This window comes from Haliaeetus albicilla, chromosome 8 (assembly GCF_947461875.1).
Source record: "Haliaeetus albicilla chromosome 8, bHalAlb1.1, whole genome shotgun sequence".
Lineage (NCBI taxonomy): Eukaryota > Metazoa > Chordata > Aves > Accipitriformes > Accipitridae > Haliaeetus > Haliaeetus albicilla.
This window is the reverse complement of record NC_091490.1, coordinates 28,401,011-28,427,129: the sequence shown is the minus strand read 5'-3', so window position 1 is coordinate 28,427,129 and position 26,119 is coordinate 28,401,011. Positions and strand designations below refer to the sequence as shown.

At 36.7% G+C, this 26,119-nt stretch overlaps 1 protein-coding gene across 2 annotated transcripts in view; it reads right to left on the bottom strand.

Annotated features, from left to right (window-relative positions):
- The window catches only part of OLFM3 (olfactomedin 3), a 67,770-nt gene that overhangs the window by 15,643 nt on the left and 26,008 nt on the right, over window positions 1-26,119 (bottom strand). Inside the window, exons 1-3 of one of the 2 annotated variants that reach the window (XM_069789487.1) lie at window positions 8,156-8,313; window positions 3,264-3,410; window positions 592-747 (exon numbers count right to left, since the gene is read on the bottom strand). In XM_069789487.1, the coding sequence (XP_069645588.1) occupies window positions 592-747; window positions 3,264-3,410; window positions 8,156-8,284 (432 nt within the window). In that variant the 5' untranslated portion in view covers window positions 8,285-8,313. Of the gene's footprint in view, window positions 1-591; window positions 748-3,263; window positions 3,411-8,155; window positions 8,314-26,119 lie in introns of those variants that run through there. The other variant, XM_069789485.1, reaches the window with a different exon arrangement.

The following is a 26,119-nucleotide window of genomic DNA, read 5'->3' as shown; positions in this document are numbered from 1 at the left end:
CCCTCCTTCCTCACAAAGGATTGGCTTGTGGTTTTTGTTGTCATTAAAATTCCTTAGAAGTCTTTTTTTGATCACACAAATGTGACTGGGAATGATTGCCCTCGTCCCCATGCCAAATTCAAAATAGCAAACCTTCAGACATGAAATTAGATCTTAATTGTACTGGATAAAAAGTACAACAACCTGATTTATTATAGGCTTTCTTCCCTTCAACTGCAGTAAATGTCAGGCAACAGTAAAAGTGCAGAACTCTCTAGTTGTTTGCCATTAATTCCATCTGATCTCCCCATTTTTCACTGGAGCTTGAATGAATATAAATTTCTCAGTATGACATACACATTGATACAGAAAAACCAGGAATCTGTTTATAGTGACATTTCTCTAATGACTTAATAATTAATAGTTACTCCCTCTCACAATTAAATTGAACAGAGCAAAAGATTATCATCATAAAGGAAGATTTATTATGCTTTTCTTTTTAATGCTGCTCTTGTATGAGCATTTCAAGCTGAGATCTTAGCAGTCCATGCATTGCTGCTTAGTACATTGCTTCCAGCAGGCTTTCAAAGTTATTGTTAAAATAAAACCTACCTGAAAATGCTTTGTCATTAATGTCTTCCGATCATCTTCAATTTGCCGAAACTTGGCCTTCAGCCCTTTCATTTGTGTTTCCATTTTTAAAACGTACTGGAAATCCCTCTGAGTCCGTAGATTTAAAACTTCAATAGATTGGGACATATTCTGAACCTGTTAAAGAAGAACACTCTCTAAATGCACTTTTTGTTGCTTTTCTTTTTTTTCCTAGTTAGGTAGTTAAATGTCAGGCAATAAAATGTGCTTATGTCAATGCTTTAGTTATGAGTCATTTATACCACAGTATAGTTTTAAATTCCATAACTGCATGACAGTACAAAAATTTGGAAACAGGGCTAACAGAGGACTATCAGCAGCAAGACCTTGAAGCCATTAAATGATTCGGACTAGCTTTGAGGTAAAGAGAGAGATCCTTTCAGCACCATTATCAATGGGTTCAAAAAAGGCTGTTAAGCAGTAGAGTCTACGTTTACACTTGTAGTAAATGCTGACTGTTCTTCAGGATGTGCTGTATAGCACATGTTTCCTCCCAAGAACTTCAGGAGGGACAGGGCTGAGATTTGGAGATTTTGGCTAGTGTGAACAGCATGATTTTTATTGCTTGTAGGAATTTACATAATAATTCAGTATAAGGAATTAATAAGACTATCCAAAGATAAGCTGGGTGTGCCCATCATCATATAGGTGTTTGCTCATGATTTTGTAGGTAGATATAAAATTAGAAATTTTATCCAATTGTCTCATTGGTAGAAAACCACATTTTTTCACAAATGAGAAGTAGTGAATGTTCAGGTAACTTTCGCGGAGCAAGTGACTTTGTAGTTAAAGCGAGCACTTTTACCACAATGAGGGAAGAATAACTGTTAACTAGAGTAAATTATACATATTTTTAAAAGTATCTGTTATAAAAGCAATGTTTTTGCCAGTCATAAAAATGACACATTTTGCAAGTGCAGTTATTCTATTTCAGCAAGTGTGTTGTTTTCCCAAAACATGAAAAAAGTAGACTACTGTAAATGGATTAGGCACCATATTGAAGTTTTGGCTCAAGCAAAAAAAAAAAAAACCCAAACCTACTTTCCTCATAAAAGACAAACCTGGCAGTATTCCTGTTGTTTGCAAGAATATGCAATGTTTGAACTGATATTCATGTTTGAGACTAATACATTTTAACTTACAGAATGTGTGGACTCAGGAAATACTCTTAAAAATAGTATACTTTAGTTATTGCACAGTTCCCATTAGGAGTTCTTAGAAAGTATTTTTAATGAAAAAAAGGTAATGTTTCTTTTTTCTTTGCTTTCTAATTATTGAAAGCAGGTAAATAAAGTCCTTCAGGTCTTAGAAGAACTTTGAGTATTTCCATTTGGCAGAAGATGCATTCACGTAGAGGCTCTAATTAAATGACTGCATGGACTTTGTGAAGCAAAAATATGACATTACATACCCATAATTATGCAGTTCTAATCATAAGAAAATAGCTTTTAGAGACTGATGATTTAGGTTCTTTTCTGTGGCAGCTCAAAAACTGTTGAGATCTTAACACCACTCCAGCTCCCACCCGAAAAGAAAGTACGATTTTTTTACATTAGTATTTTAGTGCTTGGAAAATATGCTAGAGCAAACACTCTGGGACCTGAAGTCTTTCCTCTGTTAAGTAAACAGACAGCCTGAGGGGAGGTAGCTCCTCCTCTGTGTGCTGGTTCATCAATGTCCTCTCCCTGCATCTCATGCTATGGGCTCTGTCACAACCTGGAACTAAGTCCCTGCTAAAGTTCATGGAGGTTTAGGGAGGGAAAATCTGTGGGGATCTGGCACTATATTAGCACTGGAGTGATTTTTCTATAGCTAGAAAAATACTGAAAATTGTATGCTAAAAAATGTATTTTTAAGCTTACATTTTACGTTGCTTTCTGCTGCTGTTCAAACACTCTCTCAGGCCTCAGGTTCTGTACCACTAGCTGTGATACAATAAGTATAACCTTGGTTACTTATACAGGGAATACAGAACAATAGTTTCTGTTTTCATGGTTGCAGCATTTTATCCATTGTTGTTGCAAAATAACACTTCACTGGTTTTACTATATATGCAATAGTGGATAATACTGGAAATAAGAATGGGATTGTTTGGGGAAAATTTGCACCACCAGAAAATAAATAAATAGTACTATCTGAGGAAAGAACAAATGAAAGAAAATTAGAACTGTTTCTCTTCTGTACAGCACGCTTCGCAGATGCTGTCATGTCTGTATCTTGTTATTTGTTGATAAGAGACAAGGAATGACCTTCAAGAGTCTCATATGATTGAAGCAGAAGCTGTAGTTTAAATCCCACAGCAACTAGCTAGTTTGAGGTAGAATTTGTAATTGTTTTTACACAGAAGAATCAGTCCTGTCTGTCTGTAAGGAAGAATTTTGGGAAGAGTGAACAAGACAGAAGATGCACCTTCAGTTTGCTAGATAAGTGGCTTGGGTTGGGAAAGGTGTGATATAAGGAAAATAGACAAATAATGATCAGTGGTGAGAACACAGGTAGGTGATGTACCCTGAAGAAATATTTTTATTAGATAACTCTTCAGTACTCCATTATATATTAAACTTAGAGGGAAAGGAGTGGATTTCCATGGGAAGTTTAGTGATCAAAAGGAGGAATGTGTTGGCAAGACTTACCTTCTCTAGCAGTTGTCTGAGTTGCCTGCTTTTGGCATCTCTTGAACATAGGTTTTGTTCAGGTGCAACAACAGTGCAAATGCAACGGCCATCAGGATCCTGGGCAGAACTATAAACTTGCCATCCTTCCTTGGGGCTAATCTGAGTCTGTAACAACAAAATAATAAAAATAAAGAGAACTGAACTGATTTTTTTGTTGTTTGAAAAACCACTACCTCAGAATATTTTTTTTGTTTGTTTATTTTTGCAGTATACGTTTGCAATGAGGTTCCTCCTAGTCAACATTTCTTACTCTCTTGACTAATTAGACTGGTGCTTTCACACAGTTTGGTCATATCTCACGCCTTCGTAATAGTTCTCCAGTCGTGTCCAGCACACACTGTTTCCAGGGTGGATGAGAACAGTTTTCGGCTTGTGATTCAGCACAACCTAGTTGATTTAATTCTTTGCAAAGGGATGTTACAGTTTTTCATCAGCAGAGAACAAACATGTCCTTTCAGCCTGAATGACTTTTACTTTACACTAATGGAAACAACAAAGACATTAAAGCACAAATATAAAACCTCAAAGAGATAGCACAGTGTGTGTGACTCACGCCCTGGGAATTGGCTCAGAAGGTATTCGGGATGTGGGTTAGCAGGTTTGCTCTTAAAGATGCAGCGCACAGAGAACTGTTTTCCATTGACTTCTACTGCACGTACACCAAAGGGAAAAGAGGCTTGCTGCAGGGTAGTACTGAAAAGTGTCTGGTTAGTCTAGATGAACGGGGGTCATGGCAAGCTTGACACAGTGCAATTAAGACATTGCATGTCCTTCACTGGGACAGAATAATTCTGGAAATTCCTAACCTGTTCTTTTTGACAGCAACCACAACCAAGAAAGAAAAGCAAAAAATCATGTTTGCTTGCAGAGCAGGCTAACAGTGCACTGCATTTAAAGTTTGTGTGATACCTTGTGAGACTAGGTATCTGTCTATTTAATAAGATGTATAGAAATACACAGCATAAGAATGAGGGAAAGTGATATAATTAGATGATTGAAAAGATCCAGGTGATGGAATTAAAAGTAATGAACAGAAGTAGTAATTTTTTTACTTTCTTTTTAAACTGTAGTTTAAAGTTAATATTATGCATTATTCTTTTCTAATAATATAGTACTGACTGCTGAATTTCATAGTGCAGATGCGATTGAAGTAATTTTGGTCTGGACACAGCTAGAATCAATTACTAGTTATATTATAAAATTGTACTAAGTGTCAGCACAGAAAGCAATTATTTAAACTGGCAAGCTTTGATATAGATGCTTTACTGGCAGCTTAGTCCAGAATAAGTTGCAGAGTTCCTCACCTCAGAAGAGGTGCAGTATCTCTGTAGACTGAGGTTAGAAAAGAGCACAGACTTTTCACAACAATGGCTCTTCTGAAGAGGTCATTGAACAAAGCATTGACCTCTTCTACTGCAGTTAATTGAAAGATCAAAACTCTATTGTTCCCCTGTTTGGCAAGGAAAAACAAACTGTCATAATGTAGATGGCTATAAAAAGAGTAATCTCAAAAAAAAGATGAAATTGCCTTAGAGTTTGCTAGAAAGGCATATCCAGAGTTCAGTGCTAAATTATACTGTCTCTATGGCATTCTCTTCACCTTATTTTTTAGGGCAAAGGGAATCTAGTTTAAGACATGGAGAACAATAAAACCTAAACAAAATTATATCTGCAGAGACAGTTTAAATTGGTTTTGAGCAGCTACTAAAATTGTGAGCTTGAAGAAGTGAAGCCTATCAAGGCCGGTAACCCTTGTGAAGTATAAGCTCTACTCACTCCAGTAGTTTCCATGACTCTCTGTAGAACTTATGCCCAGACAGTGTTGTCATGCAAGAGCAAGGACACCAAATTTTTGTTGAAGTTCAGGAACACGTTCGGGAACCTGGAATTTGTGATTATAATTCCTTTAGGACAGACATACTTAATATGAGTTTATGAAAAATTGTGATATTTGAGCCTTATACCTGCTACATTTAGATCGGTAGCAACTGGTTTTACTGCATTCAAGTAAGTTTTCTACAGTGGAGAATGTATGAGATACCAGGATCATGCACAGTCTATAGTAAAGCCATTATAATCCAGGCTGTGTTATCAAAGGTATTTATGTGTTCTAGTGATGTCATGAGTGCATGTCTTGGCTTTATCTAAGGGGGAAAAAAAAAAAAAAAAAAAGAACCTTTATTGATTAACTTAGATATTTTCTTACAGAGTCTAACATATGGCTTGATTTTAAAAAGTAACTGCTATTTGGGAAAATATTTCTCATAGTGAGAGACTGCCAGGCCCAATACAAGTGCACGGTTATTGGCGGTCCATGCATAAATAAGCACTCACATAGTACTCCTACAACTTAGGCTACAAATCTTTGTGGTATTCTGTGGTTCCCTGTATTTGGGCCATTAGTGTTCCTTCATCAATTAGGATGGGTCATATGAGTTATCACAGAGAAAAGCAAGCCCGTGTGTGTAGGTGCACTTTGCTTTTTTTTTTTCCCCTCTGTTATTTTTGACATTTAATCCCTACCTCAAGCAGAAACTGCTGTGCCGTGCAGGGAAAGAGCTAGAAGGCATCAAAACCTTACAAAAGCTACTGAATCTACTCTTCAAATGCAGGCTTACTGCTGACAGGCCTTAGTAAGCAAACAAGAAAAGAAATAACAAGCAGAGAACAGCAACGATAATAAATTATGCTAGTTCTTGAAAATCTGGGGAAAACAGAGGAGTCCCTACAAGACCAATATTAACCATTGCCTTGGCAGGCTGCTGTGCTACAGACTCACTTCATTTACCTCCAAAAGATTTATTTTGTCATTTGCACTTTTATATATTCTGATAAAACTGTTAATAGTTACCTCCACTGTTACTAGTGACAGGGCAAATGGCAGTATGTATGCTTAATACAGTTGCTTAAATATAAACAGTATTTTTTCAGTTTGTCTTGCAATTTCAATCCTGGGTCCGGAACAGAGCTCTAAAGAAGAGGCCCTTTCCCTGACCCTACCTCCTTGTACAATTCTTCTAGCTGAAGGGAGTAAATTGGGAGGGTTTTTTTCTTTTTTTTTCCTGGTACAATATACAAAATTTATGAGCTGTGTACGTGCTAGGAGAGAACTTCTGGAGAAGTGCATGTGCTGCACTGTTCACTGGACAAGCTGGCAGTGGATAACTCTTGATAGCAGTTAAAAACCAGTCAGCGATGACCTCGGTATTACTGAGCACCTGGGACATAAAGTCTCTCAGCCAACATCTAAAGTTTAGAGAACAGCAGCAGATTTGGAGTGCTTGGTTTTATGCAAAAAGAACCCCACATGATTGAAGTTCATTTTTTTTTTTTTTTACTTGGCAGATGTTGCCAAGCTCAGATACTCAGGTTTTTATGATTGTTTCCCCAGCTCTACCGGCACTCCTCTTACCCCTCTTGAAACACAAAATATGCATATACCTCCAACTCAATGAGTGCAAAGAGCATTATTGAAATAATACTTAGGAGGCATTTAGATCAGCAGTGCTCTCTTGTAGCCAAGGGAAGCATGACAGTTCACACTACTTGGAAGCTGAACATGTTAATCTATATAAACACACTGTGTGTGTGTGTGTGTGTATAAATAGATATATGTGTGCTATAATAACTAGTGTGCATCTCATAGTAACTCAGCTGCAACTTTAAACTTGGATTTAAATGTGATAGGGAACTTTATTAATTGTAATATCATATTACCACAAGAACTAGCAATATATACTGTAGTTCAATGAGCACAAGTTACATTTAAGGAAAATAAAATAGAGCTTTGCCTTGTCTTCTCACCTTCTTGCTGCTCTAAAACACAACAGAATTCTGTCTTACAACATCTTTTAATTAGTTTTAAAGTAGTAATATTTAAAGTCTAAATGCAGTGATTTTCTGCAGTAATGTTTTTCTTGCATGCATACATTCAATTAATTAAACTTTGATTAGTAAATGCATCATCTTTAGTTACAACTAAAAAACAAAGTTCTGAGTATAGTGAACTACTGTACAAATAGTTAAATTTACATTTTACATAACATACTATTATGTAAATATCTGATTGCAGTTACACAAAAAGATACAGAGAGAAGAGTGTTTTACTAAACATTTAGGAAAATAGTGTTCTAGTTTAATTTATGAATACCAGTATAGTGTTCCCTCTTGTCCAATTAAAGAATTACTTTCATTTTTAGGCTTCTCATGAGTAGTTAATCACAGCTTTTCTGTAGGTCTTCATTAAGAGAGGCTGCTGTATATGAGCATCAAGGATACAAAGTGATACTTGTGTCATTTGTATTATTCCCATATTAGCCTTTCTAAAATTCTGGCACCCAACCTCCTAGTACCAATTTTATTTTGTTTCTAACAGCTGTTTATTTGCTTAACTGTATGCTGATAAAGAAAAATAGGAAAGAATCAGACCCCTTGCATATTGTAGTGAATAGCGAATATATAACATTATTCGGACAAAAAGAAACCTACTGCCAGAGGTTTTTTTTCTTAATAATGCAATACATTTTTCTGGCACAGTAAACAGGAAAAAAAGTCTAGACATATAAAATGACATTGCTGTACTATTTTTAGCATTTCATGCTCAAGATGAAGGCATTTGTTCTTAAATATTTAAGGATGCTATTTTAAAATCTTTCCTTTCATAGTAAGACCACAACATGCTCACTAATGTGCAGTTTTATGATGCCCAAAGAGAAGCATGCATTAAGTGATGATAGGAAGATTAGTAGCTTAAAAAGAGATTTACAAAGAGGCAACAAACTAAAGCTTTTGCTGCCACTTAAATACTACTTCAGCATTAAGATGGCTTGCAACACATCACAGCTACTTACTAGAGTATCTGAAGTGGTTATTCTGGTGGTATTTAGTCCTACCAGAGATGGGAGAGTTTGGGACATCCAGTTAGAGATCATTGCCATGGTACTAAGAACAGCACCAAGCTTCAGCAGTGGAGGACTCATTGCTGTGGAGCTAATGAGTTTTCATAGTGACTGATTATCAACCCAGTGCAGGCTGGCAGTGAGAGGCGTGACTGCAGCACACAACATCCACAGCATGAAAGGAGATCAAGCTACTCAGATTTAATCATCCATTAAAAACACTCATATCCTTATTTGCCCTCTGTCTTTCTGCTCTTACTAACAAATACTTACGACTATCTTATGCTGACCAATAAATAAACAGTCCTTTCTATGCTAATAATCATTGCAGTTTCTGGTGGGAGATGGCATGGGAGAATTACCTCTTTTTAGGTGCTAGAGAGTCAATTAGCACTTAATTAGTTCAGTCCTTGCAGAGTGGTATGTGTTCTTGTCTGAAATGCAAAAGCTCAATCACAAACCCAAACACAAATAACCCCCCATTCCCCATCACTGCTTTGGTAGAAATATGCTCAGGTCTATTTCTAAATGTGATACTATACTTGTCCAAGTGGATGGGGAAGAACTGTCAGCCTGCCCATGAAAACACCAGAAACCTTTCTGAACCTTCCTTGATTTGTTGATCTCACATAAATTACAAACATCAGTGACTTTCTAATTCGCACAGCTTGTCATTACGATATTTGTTGTTCATAAAAGAACATTGAAGCAGTAAAGATTCATGTTTCTCAGTGTTCTTATTAGTTTACAAGTTTTTATACTGAGAATTACTGCATTACATCCAGGGCTGGCAGACTCAGTATGTCTTCATTGCTGTTTGGATGGGAACAGAAGACAAATTGTGGGTTGCTCATGTAGCTTTTTGAGGCTTCTTTTGGCTCTAATTTGCTTTTAAATCTACTGTTCTCTAGTGCTGTAGAATGATCTCCAGGTTCAGTAGCAATTTATCTTATTCATAAATTTAAGAAGTGTAGGGAAAAAAAAAAAAACCACACCAGAAAAAAAGAGTGTAGAAATCACTGTGCCATTGAGGTAGTTTTACTTTCTTAGAATTATTTTAAAAAGAAGGTATGCTGAGCAAGGGTTTCTAACAGCAATTTTTTTAGAGAGAACTTGCTTAAAAGTTTGCAGAGAGATAGACTACTGTATTTTTCCCAGAGGCAGTTACGCACTTTGTTTCTGAATTTGCTTCCAAAAGACTATATTTTTCTTAAGGAATTTTGGCGGCTTGTATGAAGGAAATCTGTAGTGAAACTGAAGGGGTGTATTTTTATAGGAGTGTGTGATCGTGAACACATTTATTAAAGTTACTAAAACCCTACAAACAGTTTTTCAGATTCTCAGAGCTCGTACACCAAATTCAGACTAGACTTTTCCAATATTCATTCAGCATTATTTCAATAAATCTCTGCAGTTTAATGAAGACACATGGAAAATTAATTTTTTAAAAAGAAATTGAAAAACACATTATTATATAATCTTATAAGGAGTCTTCCAGCAATAGAATACAGAGAGAAATTCTGTGTATTCAAGTATTATATATTTTCTGGGAATTACGCAGTAAGGTGAGCTGTGAAATGTTTCAAATACTCAGAAAACCTAATTCACTGAAGAGATGCATTTGAAAACAGTGAAAGAATATGAGTTTGCTTATATATGGCTTCTGCACAGAAAAATAAGCTTTTTGCTGGTTTCTCTGTATATATAGATATTGTAGTAAAAGACCTAAATATGAAAACGATAATCAGTTAAATACTAAACGTGTTGTAGTTTTGTTTACCTGTAGCCTGTTGAACGCACACACTTGTTTGCATGCATTTTGACTTATTTCACATACTTTGTCTAACTGATACCAAAACTCCTGGACAAAATAACACAAAAGGGCTGTTTTAACCAGAGAACTCCGATCGCTTTCAAAATATGAACTGATAGTTGATTATGCTGATGTCTGAATAAAAAAACCACAGTTTTTTTTGCTCAGTTCCAAAAAAGTATCCCAGTAAAAAAATGCTGTACTGGATCAGTCTCCTTGATCCATTTAGCTCCTTTCTCTACCAATGGCCAACAGTGGATGCTTAAAAGAGGACTGTAACAGGAGAACAAACATATAGTAATACTTTTCTTGGTGTAACCTTCCAGCAAACTGTGGTACTTATTGCTGTGTTCAACAGTCTTTCATGATGCTTTCTGCCATGAATTTCTCAAGTAACTTTTTAACTCATCTGTACTTTTAGGAGGCACTGGCATGCAGTTCCACAGTTTAATTATGTCTTGTGTGAAAAACATACTTACTAGAAGTCATGATTAGATTGCAAATTTGAGAAATGCTGTGTTCAATCCAAATCTGCAATTTTCCATTGGAAAACCTTTTTTTTGAAAATTATAACCTTCACCTACTTCCAACAACCAGAATTGCTTTCAGCTACTTAATAGAAAAAAACCCTTCATCAGTGCATTTGGATACTGCAAATATGGTAATCAATCCCATGAAACAACTCCGTTTTGTTAAATCTCATAACACTATTGATACCTTTGAGAGCCAGTGGTGACTCTACTTTCTGTTGTTCTATTGACTCCAAAGGAGAAAAGTAAACATAATCGCTCCCCTCCTGACTGTTTTAATCTTGGAGAACTTATATTCAAAAGACAATAAAAGGCTTTTCTGAAGTCCAGATGAATAATTACTGCTGATTATCCTTAATCTAGTGTATTGTCAACTCCTGCAAAGAACACTGTTTGCTTATTATGATTATTCCTAACAGATGACATGCTGCGTGGTTCTTGTGATACAGTATTCATTAATGTAGTTTAGAACCTTATTTTCTTCCAACTAGTTCACCTGCTAAAGAGAAAACCTCCTGACGTGTGATTCACAGTATCGCTGCTAGATACATCTTTAAAGAGCATAGCAGGAGATAATCCTCTAGTACTCTTGGCTGGTTATATAAATTAAAATTACCATATAGTTCGTATCTGGTGGATATCCCCATGGTGCTGAAGTTAGATTCCCCTATAACTGCACAAGGGCTTTAAAGTGCATTTGCACTGTAGTGCAGGGATGATGGCAGGTTGTAGAGGTATTTGTGAGACTTCTAATGCAGCCCTAGCCTAGGGACTAACAGTAGTGTAGTTTACACTGGAAAGCTGCAAAACTGTTCTTCTAGGACTGTATATAAGTATGTGGCAGCTGTGTCCTATACTGCTGCAAATTTAATGCTAAACTTGGGTTCCCTTACATAGGCTACACCTTTCCCCTAGATAGGGACATTAGTTGTTCAGTGTAATGTCAATCTTCTATGTATCTAACATTCCTCATCTCATGCACCCATTTGTCAAATAGTTGGTTCAGAGTAGTATTGCAAGAGAAGACGTATGTGGGAACAGAGACAGTCTCTGAAAAGTGGAAAAAGTCACTGGAACTATATTTTGTTTGTGTTCTTAGCAGAACTGTAGAAATGTCCCCAAACCCTTTCTGTTAAAGAACTAAAATTTTAAAATTATTTTAGCTGTATTTTGCCATAAATATTTGGGTAGATTTAAAAATGGCAAGCAAATAGTAGAAAATTTTTGTGAGAGCAACACCTGAAATCACATACACAAAGATCTTACCAGAAGCCACAGAATAACTGAATAGTTATTCTCATCTTGTCTCATTAGGAAGTAGAAACAAAACCTTATGATCTGTGTTTCATTTCAGCTCTGTGTTTTGCTTTTGTTTTTTTAAAAAGGTGCAATTTCACATTTCTAGTCTATGGTAAACTGCTATGAAGTAGTTTTCTGAACAAGAGCTAGAAAGCAACAGCAGTTCTAAAATCTGAACATTATTCTTTATTACTGTGACATTTCTATTGGTATGATAACTGCTTCTTTTCATAGCTAACTACTCCTAAACTCAGTAAAAGCTAAAATATTTATACAGAATAACTACAGATGCCATATTTTGATCTTACATAAAAGTATGTGAATCTGTAATAAAGTTGGTGTTGTTAGCAGAGTTACTGTATACCAGTTCTATAATATTCAATTATTATATTATAAACTATTAGGGGCACTAAAGGTATTATTAAGATATTGTATGAATGGCCTTATTTATCATTATTATATAAGAAGTTGGAGACTCTTCTAGTCTCTGATATTTACTTTCACTTTGAGATCCTCTTGCATTTTGATGTGGGTTAAATAAAGTCTAATGTATACAGCCCAACGCTATCACTGCTGAGGTATGATAATCTCTGTATTATAAAAAGTAATTAACGTCAGTATTAGGAATATCAACAAAACAAATGTCCTGAGAGTTAGCAGTATATGAACACACACACATAAATGCATGAAGAATGCCTAATTATCTCCTGGCTGGAGGAAAAGAAAAAGTGATTGTAAGAAAGAGGAAAGAGTGAAGTTCAGCAGCAGTCCCTTAGCCCTCATGGCAGCTTTTTTAATGTATGTAAAAAAAAAGTTACCTTATTCCCAAATATTTCTTACAATTCAAAATCATGGGCATGGGTAAATGCTATAAAGCCTTTGCCTAAAACCTTGCTTTTTCTGCAGATAGAGATCCAAGTGATTGCATACTCACGGCTCAGCTGTCTTAAATAGCTTCCTTTGAAGGAGAGCAAAGTCAGGAATCTTAAATCTCAGTAAGTTTGTACTTTGACAGGTTGGGTTTAGAAAGTAAGTTCATGCATAAAAGTCAAAGCTTCCCTTGTTATAGTGTTGTTCTATAGTGTATAAAGTTCTTTTTCTTCATGTGATATATTCTAGTGGTGACTCAGTAGTACACTGATTTTAAAAATGTATGTCAGTACATTAGTCACGTTCCTGAGCATTATTATTTATTCACATAAGGTTAATGCATGTATAAAGCAAAGTTCTCGGAATTTGAATAGCAATTAAAATTCAAAGAGCTGCAGGTGGACTTAGAAAGTACATCTTTGCCCTTTCAGTTCAATTCCAAATCTCTGACTTTAGAAACACTGAGAAAACATTAGCTTCTTTGTCTAACTCTATGTTTTTGTTCAACAAAAACCTCTGGCTTTGCAGTGTTACTTGTGAGTAGTAATATCCAGGTTCTTTGTAAGAGCAGACTGAGAGGTATGTGCCCTTTCTAGAGAATATCTTTTCACCAGCTCATCTGTGCATACACAGTGACATTCTTCAGTTAGGCATCTCCACTGATAGAAAAAAGTACTGAGCAAGGAATTTTTAAAGTCTGTTATCCATGACATGCTTCTATACCAATGCTGTTGAGGTGACATTCTTTCTGAAGTAGTCTTAACTATCTGCATATTAATTTTTCAGGCTTCAGGGAGCTTCCTTTGAATGAAGGAAGACATTGTTCTTAGAGAGCATTTTCATGTTCTTTTCCCACCTATTCTCTTGTGTTCTGCTGTTAGCAATACCCAAGTGTACAGAGTAACAAAATAGCGTGTCTACAGTGGGCTTAGTTCATGATGAGAATTGCCTGAACCTAGAAGCAGGCTGGGCAGTGTGCTTTAGGAAAGTTTGCAGTTAATTGAAACAGCTGGGGAAAAAAAATGGGCAGGGAAGGACTAACTGAAATGAAAGCAAAAACTTCTTCATTTGATTTCCTGCCATTTTAATTTGCAATAACATTTATTATCACATACTCAGTAAAACCTCATCACTTTTTCCCTCAAATGTGCGATATGATGATGGATCTAATGGGAGAAGAAGAGTTCAGTGAAAACACCCTTTTCTGTTCTGTCCCCTTTATTTCTCTGGGTGATCAAGGTTATTCATGCTTACTCAGAAAGCTTCTTTTCTAAAATATAAAGAGATATCTACTTAGTAGAGAGTGACTAAAGATTGTGCAGAGTCCTTTTCATTTCAACACTGGCTGGGAATCTGCATGCTTTTGGAGGATCCTGGGATCCCTCCTCTTGCTGTGAAGATCTATAGAATGGCAGGGTGCAATGTTCAATGGTCCTGGGTCTGGAATTAGTTGGGCATCGCACAGTAATGCTGTTTCAATGTTCTTTTGAAAACTGTAGGGACTGGATATAAGGATTTATGAATAATTCCTTCTGGAGTAATCCTCATGCTTAAGGTTTTTAACTATGTGTAATTTTGTCTTTTTTCCATCCTCAAAACACATACTATTCTGTTGAAGGCAGGTAAGGCAGAAGAGCTGGCTTTCACTGAGGATTAATTTAGAAAGAAACTTGTTCTTCTAAGATGTCTAGAAGCTGAAATTCACCATGAAGTTAGATCATATATAATCCTGGAGTAGAGCTCGAGCCATGAAAATCGGTGAATTCTGTTGTAATTTAATAAAATAGGTGGTTTCAGCTGGCTCTGACTGCAACTAGATGTCAGAAAACAGATGTAAGATAGAACAGAAGTCCATTTAAACTCTCTGAAAATGGCCAGTATAACTGAACCTTCCTCTGGTTAATGTATGCTTACAGCTTTTGGCAGTCAGTGGTTACAGACCCCTAAACTGGAGGCTGCCTGTGGACTGTCACATTTAATAGCCACAGGTAAATTTGTTCAGTCCCTTTGTAAAAACTCCTTGAATCTTTGTAAGAAAGAAAAAGACAAAAATGAAGAAAGTAAAAATGGTTTGTACAATGAAATTCCCTGTAAAAGGGGAATTTTGGCTTTGGGAAAAGACTAATGGGCTGTGTTTGTACTTATAAACACAACAGGGTTGGGGCATGGTGTTGGACACTGGCCCATAGCAAACCATACTGTTTGTTGTTAACACACACCCTGATCACCTTTTCCTTTTATGCTGGGCATGATTCAGAGTTAGATGGTTTGGAGATGGATGCAGCATTTCAGGAGGGAAAGAGAGTAGTTTTGGTGTATGGAAAGGAGCTGTGCCTGGGGGGTCCAGAGTGCAGCTCATCTCCTTTTTATTTAGTAGCATAGTTGTATTGACATTTGGCCAAGTGCTGTCTTTGGAACTAAGAGCAAAGGAACCATCTACTGTTGTTTGATTTCTGCTGTATTCTTACAAACAGGCCTTTGTATGTTCTTTGTAAATTAACGGCTTTGCATTACAGAAACACGGCTTTATCCTTTTATTTCCTGATGCAGATAGTTGTCAAGACTCTATAAACTGATTAATGAAAAAGTGAAATGGGGAATGTTATCCTACTGACTTGCCCTTCATCCCACCATGTTTCATGTGTCCTTTTGGCAAGTCTCTTCTCAAACTGTCAAGTCATACTGATTCCCTCTGCTAACATATCCCTGTCATATCCTCTGTAAGAATGAAATAAGGAAAATTCTTCAGAATTCTAAGCTAGTGCTTACTGCCAGTGGTCTGGCAGCCCACAGGCTACAGTACATGTAGATACTAACAAAAAATGTATACGTTTAACCAGCATGGCACTGATAATGGCATTTAAAGGCAGTAGCACCTTCCTGTTAGGATTGGCTAACAACAGTGGCATTAACAACATTTCCCTTCTGAGATATGAAGATCTCTTTCAGTAGGCAGAAAGACTGAGAAAGAAAATTATGTGGCTGTTCAGAAAGCACTGCTTGTGTTTCCTGCAAAATCCTCAAACCCCAAGATTTTGTGAATGTGTCTCATTGCAAGCAAATCCATTTTTAATGTATACTGTTTCTCAATGCCATTCTGGAAGGACTAGTTTACTTTTAAACAGGGATGAAAGCATACAAGGAGTGTAAGTGAATACTGAGAAAATTCCACGGGTGATCTTTCCTGCAAGACAGAGGTGTTAATCTCAATGGTACGGCCAAATTCCAGTAGGGTTAGCTATGTTTTGTCTAGCAAAATGCTTCCTGTGGTTTCAGCTGGATACTGTAATCTGTTCTAAATGCTGTATAGTGCTTTGAGTGCAATGAAACAGGTGCTATGTTTCACCTCAGAGATGGCTGCATTTCAGTAGTGGGTAAAATAGTCCATGTATATGCCACAAAGCATGATCTGAGATCAAAGATGCTATAAAATACTTTTGTGTTTAAATAAGGGTATAGAAAGCAACCACTTGCTATTTTGTAAGGCTGTAACAATCCTGAAAGTTTCTGATTTGAATAATGCTGAGAATAACTAAAGATATTTATTTGGAAATTAATCAGAATTGTATTACTTGCAGAAAAATAATAAAGTATCTCATAGGCCTCATTGAAATGATGACGTATTATTTTTCTAGCTGCCTTTCTTATTTCCTATTTATATTTTACAGAACAGAAATAAAAGTTTTAAAACATATTTTACTTACAGGATTCAATTGCTCATTTTTATGAATCTTGCCTTTTACCCTGGTTTATTTCCCCCCCCCCCCTTACTGAAATTATCAAAATGGGCATGCAATGCTCTCGGTGGCTGAGCTAGGTCCATCCTCGTGAGGGATGGGTGCCACAGGGCTCCTGAGGGCCAGAATGCTACTAGCAACTGAAGCTTTTCATGGATGAGGAATTTGGATGTCAGATTTGAAGGTCCAAGGTTCTGTTCCCAGCCCCTAGTGAGTGAAAAGACAAATATATTAAATTGGTGCTGTTGTCTGAAGATAGTACTGTGAGAAATGCACTTCTGTAATGCACAGCAGCGAACAAAACCAAACATAAATATGAAAAACCCCACAAATGTGTTCCCGATGTTGTGAAGATCAGTGCTCTTACCTCTCATGTAGTAACTCTGGCTTGTACAAATAAATAAAAAACTAAATAAAATGTGGTTTAATCTTGGCTACCATTTTTCTGAAATGACAAAATGCCAATTTTGTAAGTTTTGATACGGATGATTGAGATTTCTGCATATGGGTGAGAAGCATGATTGTAAAAGCTGGTTTTAACATGAGAAGTTCACAATAAATTTGTAAAACTTGTAGTAGAAAGGAAAAGAAAGCTGCAGGGAAGAAGAGAGAGGGGAAAACAAATGGAGCTGCAAGTACTGAGACATACTTAGTGGTGAGGTATTAGGGACTGCTGCCTCTTTGCTCCTAACTTATCACTTGAATATAACAAAAGAAAGATACCTAGAAGACAGAAAACCCAAAGCATCTTTTTATAAATTTAGTATTTATGCATGGGACAGTGGCAGTCATGCTAGTGTGCCCATCGTCAGCATGGTCATTCTCTCACCTCAGGTATACTCCTTGCTTTGTGAGGGTTGATATCCTTCCTTGAGAATTAACAAAATCTTGAACTGGTTAATATTCTTAGTATTGGAAGTTGCCTCTTTTTTGGGACATATAAGGCTACTGTAGTTCATACAGCTTTTGATTTTCCAGGATCCCAGGCTCAGCAAGTTTGTTGGACAACCACAGATATCCACATTGTTTTAAAAGAAGTAATTTGTATTCTGACTTTCCTTCCTCCATTTCTACCAGCAGTTTGACTTAGGTGTGATTGACATACCACTTTGCAGAGTTTTAATATTAGCACAATGCTCAGAAAAATCCATATATGCAATAGTTAGCAACTATTAGGAGGCCATGTTCTTTTGATTAGAAAACAGTGGTGTATGTTGAAAGTTCTCATAAAACTTGGCACAGAAAACTGTGAGCCAATGTAAACACTGAGATAAATGTAGAATATTTCTTCAAACTTGTGGAAAATAAAAACTGGAGAGATAGTCTAAATGACTGTGTTCACAATATAACTAGGTGGCTTGCATGGTGGTACTTAAAGGTTAATCATTTCAGTGCTTGTGATTCCTCACCCTGTAATGTGTTATCCTTTACCCCATTTTTCATGTGTCTCTGAAACAGGCATTGAATCCTATTCTCTGAGTTAGAAAGCTGTGGTCTTGGACTAATAATGAGTGATTTTTCAGGGATTACAGAACACGACTGCAGCAGTTGAGATGGTGGAAAATGGCTGGGCTTTGTGTTGCTTTGCAGTCATGCAGTGGAATGTCTGATACTACAGGCTATGGCAGTGAAAGAGAACAAAGCTTTTACAGCACAGTAAGCAGTTCTGACATCAAAACTGATCAATGACTTATCCCACACAAAAGGCTCACATTCCAGCTTCCAAATGCGAGGTATTCTAAAAAAATAATGGTACACATCATGTCACATTACACTTATTCTTTTATAGTTGCATTTTATGACCAAAGGTAACAAGGTGATTCCCAATTTACGAGATGACTGGAATGTTGCAGTTTTGCAGGGTTCAGTGAGCTGACAACAGAGGAGTATAAATGATGAAGACTCAGGCAATACCAGATCAGAAGCCTTCTGTTTACTGACATTCTATATACAGTCTGTAACCTATATTTTCAAAATGTCTTTTCAGCAGTTTAAGGTTATTTTTTATCATCTCCAGCACTTAATCTCTGTGTGCAGTCATAATCCTCTGTTTACAATATCAAAATTAAAAACTGTAGAGATGACTATTATCTCACAGGAGAAAAATATGAAACGTGTGAGGAGTGGGCATCAATGAATAGCTTAGAAGCAAAGATTCCATTTCCAGAGAAAAAGGTTTCTGTCCACAAGAAGTTCGATGCAGGCATTTTTCTTTCTACCTTGAATTAGGGGGAATTCACCAATTAAGAATTGCAAAGTCAGTGAGTCTTTAAAGGACTGCTTAGCAATGTGATTGTGAAGAATAAAATTCATTGGCAAAGCTGGTGAAGTTTTACATAAGCGTTTAGATCTACTTAATAAAAAAGGGCCAAGATTTTGGCTAATGAATGCATTTACATAACTTTCAAGATTTGATATTAATTTTACAGGGAAATTTAACTCATTAGCAAAGGAAAGAGAATTTTAATAAAAGATTTCTACTAAATCTTGTAATTTGTTTCTGCAGCTTGGCTAACAGTGGTGCAGAAAGTGAAGGAACTATTTGCACAAAAGCAAAAAATAACTTTGGACACACAACTTGTGCTGGAGCTCCTGAAAGGTGTTTTCAATCCAAAAAGATCATTTAAAAAACATGCACAAACTCATCTCAAGGATTACAAAACAAGAAAAGGAAATTTCAATCCAAACTACTGTAAAGGTCATGAGGGTAAGACCTCCCTCCCTCCCCCAATATCAAACAATACACAGCATTTTGAAAGCAAAATCACTGTATTCTTCAGGTATGTTGAAACCTGAAAGTCTGCAGAGGAAAAGTTTTAATTCATTTCTGTGATATAACCATATCTTAAAATGGAGATGACTAAACTACAGTCAATTACACAGTTCGCCTGAGATGCATATTTGGTTTTTATGAAAGCTTAAGTTCCAGACTATCTGGTATGCACTCTTCTGTAATTTAAAAGGAAAAAAACCCCCATCAGTCATAAAACATAGTACAGAATACAGTACTCAAGATCCAGATACGTAAACACAGTCCTCTTGCACCCAAACAATTCATATATCAGTCCTTCATACACTGGAAGTAACTGAGAATATTGATACTTTGGTTGTCAAGATAGAAAAGCTGTTGAAATTGAGTCATCATTATTGCTGGAGCTAAAGGTGAACTTCTTTAATCATGGGAAAGAATTTTGCTGTATGATTTCTGTGAACCATCATTTAGTATTATGCTTCATAATAATGTCTTTCATAAACAAACAAAGCATCATAATTTTGGTCTTCATAGTGAGCAGAAACACTTTGATTTTCACCTGGAAACCCAGTATGCCCTTGTTAATAAAAACATCAGAGACATGATGTGTGCTCTACGTGACATATTGCTTAGAGGGGTGAACTGTCTTTTTCAGCATCTTGATAGCAAGAGAGAGGTAGGAAATGTTATAAGTAAGTAGAGCTTACATTTTCAAATGTAGCTTGGGAGGACAAAATTATGAAGTATTGAATATTTCCAGTAAAATCCATGTGAAAAAAATCTGGCTGCTTTTCTCTCAAAATCTTAATCCATCTTGAGAACACTGGAGAACAGTGCCTCAGAACTGAACTAACTTTTTCAAAGATCTGATTATACCGTATCTGGAATTTTATTTCCTACCTTTTATCCTGAGCCAAGTAAAGCATATTAGAGTTATATTTTTTGAATCATATTTGAATCACTCAGTACTTCAAAATATCCCATAGAGAAATGATTCAAGAACACAATGAAACATTCTTTTCAGGCACTTCTAAATAAAAGGAGGTTGATGATTGCTGGTGGGCTTAAAATATTTGGTATTTGAAATATAATAAAATTATTATAGCTTTCCTTTCATTATTTGAAGCCTAATAAAATTACCTGCAAGTTGCAGGCAAGGTGCTCTTCCTGTTAAGGGGTGTGACTTCCCATTCTGCTGCTTAAGAGGTGTAATGCAGAAATAATTATGACTATACAGTTCTTTTCTGTATTTTACAGCTGTCTGTCCTAACCAAGTGAAAATTCTGTTCTGAGTTTTTGTCTTGCATTAGTGTGTTCCTCGCCAAGGTTCAGATCTCCTGGTGTTGAACATATTACCCACTGCACATTGACTTTTAAAAAGCACCAAGATGTTAAACCATAAAAGTAAAAACTATTAATGTGAAACTGGAAAAAAATTGATACATCTTAGCCAGTTTGTCAAAGCACTGGTGGTGTTAAGGCAATTAACTAGTAATAAGAAAGCATTAAGGTCCATCATTGTTAGCCTTGGAAATCAGTTTTAAATTTATAACTAGAATAAAATAATTTAAAATCTATATAAGAAGAGATGGTTTGACAGAAACAGGAGGATGCTGAAGAAAATACTGCAGAGGTCAAAAGTGGGAAGCTGAAGAAACTGCATCTCATATATTTCTTTTTTATTGACTTCTCACTTTTGATGGAACAGCAAATTATTGTTTATTTGTTTTCTTATGAATGTAACACATAGTCAAGCTGTCACAAATAAGGAGAAAAGTGATTCCAGATGGAACCCACCTCAGCCAATGCTTAGGGAAAATACTTGATTTTTTTGAGCCAGATGGGATGCCATAGGGCTATTTGCAAGAATTAGGTGTTTTTTTTCTTTAATGTAACATATAATGTGGGGGAAAAAAAAAGATGAAAATATATTCTCTAGCTTGAAAACATGGTTGCTGCAGGGGAATGCCTGCTGCCTGTGTTCTTATTTCTCATAAGCTTTCTTGCAGTTAAAGGGGAAGGAAAGGGTCAAAGGAGCAAGGAAAGTAGAAATATTAATGCATGACTTTAGCAGTGTGCAGTCAGTGATAACAAGAAAACTTGCTTAATGGATAGGCAGTAACAGATAATTTTAAAGATGTTGGCTTTGTCAATAGAAATAAAACCCAATAAACCAATAATTAGCTTGTTGCAGCTTCTTGCCTATTTTAGACTGTTTAGGAAACAGACTTCTGCAGATCTTAAATCTGATGCAGGGGATGACCACCTGAGGCTGAAGACTGTTAATAATACTTTTCTAAATTATCTCCATTGGGAGCTCTTTTTCTTTTACTACCACATGCATGTTTTACAGATAATACATTTCCTGAAGGGAACTTCAACAAAACCCAGCTTGAATTTATACCATGTTTTCCTGGAAGAATTTAAGTGGAGTTTTAAAATAAAGTGCTAAATTTTAGCTCTGGAGTAACTTAATTCAATGACAGTCACTTTGCAAATGTTTTTTGCTCATTATCGTCAAATAATCAAAATCAGTTTAAAGGCAAAGCATGACTTGCATGATTTGCACAAGAGGTATATCACAATTCTTTTGGTCTGGATACATTACCTTTGCTCACATTGTTAAGCTCTGCTCTGGACTGTGAGATTTTTGATTCATTATTCAGTGTACTAAGGATGCAGATGAGTTATTTCACGAGTTAAAGGGAAACTCAGTAGATAAAGTTAGTGACATTTTTTCATCTGTAGTATGATGAATTAAAAATAGTCTGATGAATTTAAAATATTAAACTTACCACTGGAGATTTTGTTAAATGACTTTGATATAAAAAGAAACATTTTGGAATGCTTCCTTTTAATCAATGGTTAATATATGAAAGAGACAAGTCCCTAGGCTGCAAATGACTTTTTGATTCACAGAAAGCTTGTCAATCAAGTCACTTTACATAAATTCAATGGTTTATTAGTAACGTGAATGGATATTTTGGGCTGAACAACAAATTCTCATTTCAGAGGGTTTAGAATAAATACCAGCTTAGACACTTTAATTCTTTTGAAAAATTGATAGAGACTTGAAATATACTTACTTTGTTGTTTAACAGGGTACTGGATATATGTAGTCATAATCTAAAAGCACAACAGCCTGTGGGAATGATCTAGATCCTGGGAAAGCAGACCACAAACCCACACTTAACTGGGGACATTCAAGCAATCTTGTTTTATTCTGAAATCTAACCGAATGTTTTGCTGCTGCAGTCTTTCATGTTTATTTATTGTTAAGATACATGTCTGAGCTGTACAGAAGAAGCTGTTTGCAGTTCTTGTATGTTTTTGATTCTTCAGAACTCATGGTTATGGTTTCTTAAGCAATACAAATTGCCAAATTTTTCCTTAGCAAACCATTTTCTCTAACTCTATCAGTTGGTTTAATAAATGATAAGACCTCTTCCTAAAAAGTTTATATAGCTTATGTACATACATGGATGTAGAACACTCCCTTAACATGTATTAGTTTTCTGTGCTATATTTTGCTTTCTGGGTTTAGAACAATTGATTTCAGAATCAGATTCCCAGATCTGGATCTCTTTTCAGAAGAACTCTGTAATTTGACTCCAGATTTTCCATCTTTCCTTGCAGGGTCAAATACTTTCCTAGGTGGTGTAGTTTGAGGGTACCTGTATAAAGAAATTGAGGTATCGGACTGTAGACTTAGATTTGCTAAGGTCCAAGCCATCCTAGGATGGACTTCCCTAGTAGTTCCTTGAGGGTATGATTAATTGCCTATAAATAAAATTTGGACCGTGCAGTATGTTTAGAACAAAGTGCAAAACACAAAGCAGTATCCCAAGCAGTCTTCCCTGATGACTTTCATTCCCACTGTGAACTCCTAGATGTATGGGAAATGTCATGGCTATAAATCCCTTAGGCTGATCAGCAGTCCCAGAGACAAACAAGAATATATTGGATTTGTAAATATTTCTTTCAAAATGTAACAAGATATCATATATAAATGAGCTCATTTGTCTGATGCTATCCTTTTTCAATGCATATCGTTAACTTGAAACATATGGAAAATTAAATGGAGGTAAAGGTAAGGTTCAGGCAAACTGTTTCAATTGGTTTAAAATAACAATGGCCTGATCATGAATACAGAAGAAACTATGTCTGACTCCTGCAGCCTGAATGGAGTACTCCTCTCAAGCCTGAAATGTGGGATCATAGACACATTGGAGCAAGGAGGCAGAGTGGAGGAGATAGGAAAAGACTGGTTTACATAGAAGATGAGAAACTCCAGCTTTCACCTTGGTTGCATTTTGCTCTAGAGCTAAAGCTGGAATGCTAAGGTTGAATGTATAAAGGCTACAAATACTATCTAGATATAAATACCATTTATTGTTTTTACTCTTTCTCTTTGCACTTTGGGCCTTGGAGGAATTAGTCTTTAATTCAGAAGATATTGTTCCTGTTGCTGCAAATTCACCTTGTCCTGGACTTGGCAAGGGTGCGAGAATCTCATGACACCAGTATGGGAATGAAGGTTGGGAATCAGGCGGTGCAAGAGATTCACAAGAAGAACGGCAAAATCTCTTGCTTTGACTCAAAAGTGAGGTATTAGAAGTCAGATGATTAAGGAGGGAGCAAATGGAGTCTCTAGTGAAGCTTACTTGGCAGTCAAAAGAATGTGATTATAATAGCTTTTTACTGGGGTGGAAATATCCAGTTTCCCCAGAGACCAATCTGGCTTAGCAATGCAGACTTTCTGACCTCATATTCTAATGCTTACTTCACAAGATGCCTCATTTCTCCTTATGTAATGAATCGGAAACAACATTGTTTCAGAGCACAAAATGCAAGTACTGCTCCATTAGACAAAACAATTCTCCAGGAACTTACCAAATAGAAAAAGAGAGAAAACTGGCCCTACAGTCTATATGTGAAAAATTTCAAATTTTAAATATTAAATACCTGTAGAGAAGATAATCAAACATATTACCCATCACTGAGATAATCTGGAGAAAATAGTGTGGCTGAGATGACTATACAGACCCTTTAAAAATGAAATAGAAACTGAAAGGGCTGACAGTTGGGAATACCAGTATCTTGGAAAAGAAAGAATGTGGTTTATCAGTTGTTGAAGGACAGATGATAAATTCCATATTACTTAAAGCCGTTACTTATGCCAAAGGCATATGAACTGCAATGTAGCTATAACATAGCATACTGTTTTATGCATTATGAATGTAGCCATTAGGATAAAAGCCTTCCAGCATTCCATGCAGACAGTTATGTTGCTGCACAAAGTCACTTGTTAGTAATTATGAAGAATCTAAGGCAATTCACAATCTATATTCATACTGCAATTTAAGCCTTCTGGGTTGGGAAACAGTTGTCTGCAATCTATTGTAAAAGAGGAAACAAGCAAAAATACTTCATAGGCTAATACTTACAAGATTAAATGAGAAAGTAGGGAAGAAGAAGGAAAATAGGATTATACAAATAAAAATAACAGATTAAACCAGAAGGAAATGTATGCAGTAACAGAATAACCTGAGCTGTAATGGATAATTCTGTCTCTCTTAGGCTAGGGGCAGTCACAGTAAAGAAAAAAGAGTGGCAGTGGGTGTTTGGACTTACAATGGTCAGTCTGGAACGTTATTATGGAAAGCTGAATGAGCTAATATTCTTTATTCCTTATTCTATAGTGAGCCTTTTAAATAAGATTTTTCCTCAGTCTAGTATGGTGTTTCTGCTAGGCAATATGCTAACAATCTACCAAAAGAAAACTAGTGTAGCTGAAAATTGAGCTCTTTCACAGGGAGAATGAAACAGAAGAGTAAGAACTAAGGCTGACATAATTCAAGAAACAGATGCTTTCTGGTTTCTGTTAGGATGCTTTGGAACTCTCTAGCTGTCCTGTGCTGGCTGAGAAAGGATGTCTCAGCATGAAGAGATCTCTGGGTTACATGACTCTCTTGCTCATTGTCTTCCTGGACATCTGAGAGAATCACTTGTTGGCATCATAGGCTTCAGTCAGCTCTGATTTATGTTATGATGAGCAGGTTCTCCTGCCAACACCAAGACTGCAGTGCTGCACGTGATTTATATCAGAGGCTGGTGCCATCGGTGGAATTTTGGGTATTTGGATCAGGGGGAGGTTTACACGGCACCGGGCTTGCTGGAAATAGATGGAGTCCAGCTGTCTCAAAGGGGGAAAAGGATCCTCACTCATGAGATGGCGGGGCTCAAAGAAAGGGCTTTAAACTAGGTTTGAAGGGGGAAGGGGATAAACCTAGGCACACCAGAGATGAGCCTGGGGGCAGCATGCCAACGTCAGTGGTGGATTCGATAGCCCAGCTCAAGTGCAACTATGCCAATGGACGCAGCATGGGCAATAAACAGGAGGAGCTGGAAGCCATCGTGCAGCAGGATAGATATGACTTAGTCACCATCACGGAAACATGGTGGGACGACTCCCGTGACTGGAGTGCTGCAGTGGATGGCTACAAGCCCTTCAGAAGGGATAGGCGAGGAAGGAGAGGTGGTGGGGTGGCTCTCTGTGTTAGGGAGTGTTTTGACTGTACAGAGCTACACGATTCTGATGACAAGGTTGAGTGCTTATGGGTGAGGATGAGAGGGAAGGCCAACAAGGCAGATACTGTGCTGGGAGTCTGTTATAGTCCACCCAGCCAGGTTGAAGAGACAGATGAATCATTCTACAAGCGGCTGGCAGTAGTCTCAGAATCGTGTGCCCTTCTTCTCGTGGGGGACTTCAACTTTCCAGACGTCTGCTGGAAACACAACACAGCAGAGAGCAAACAGTCTGGGAGGTTCCTGGAGTGTGTGGAAGATGATAACTTCCTGACACAGCTGGTAGGTGAGCCAACCAGGGGAGGAGCCTTGCTAGATCTACTGTTT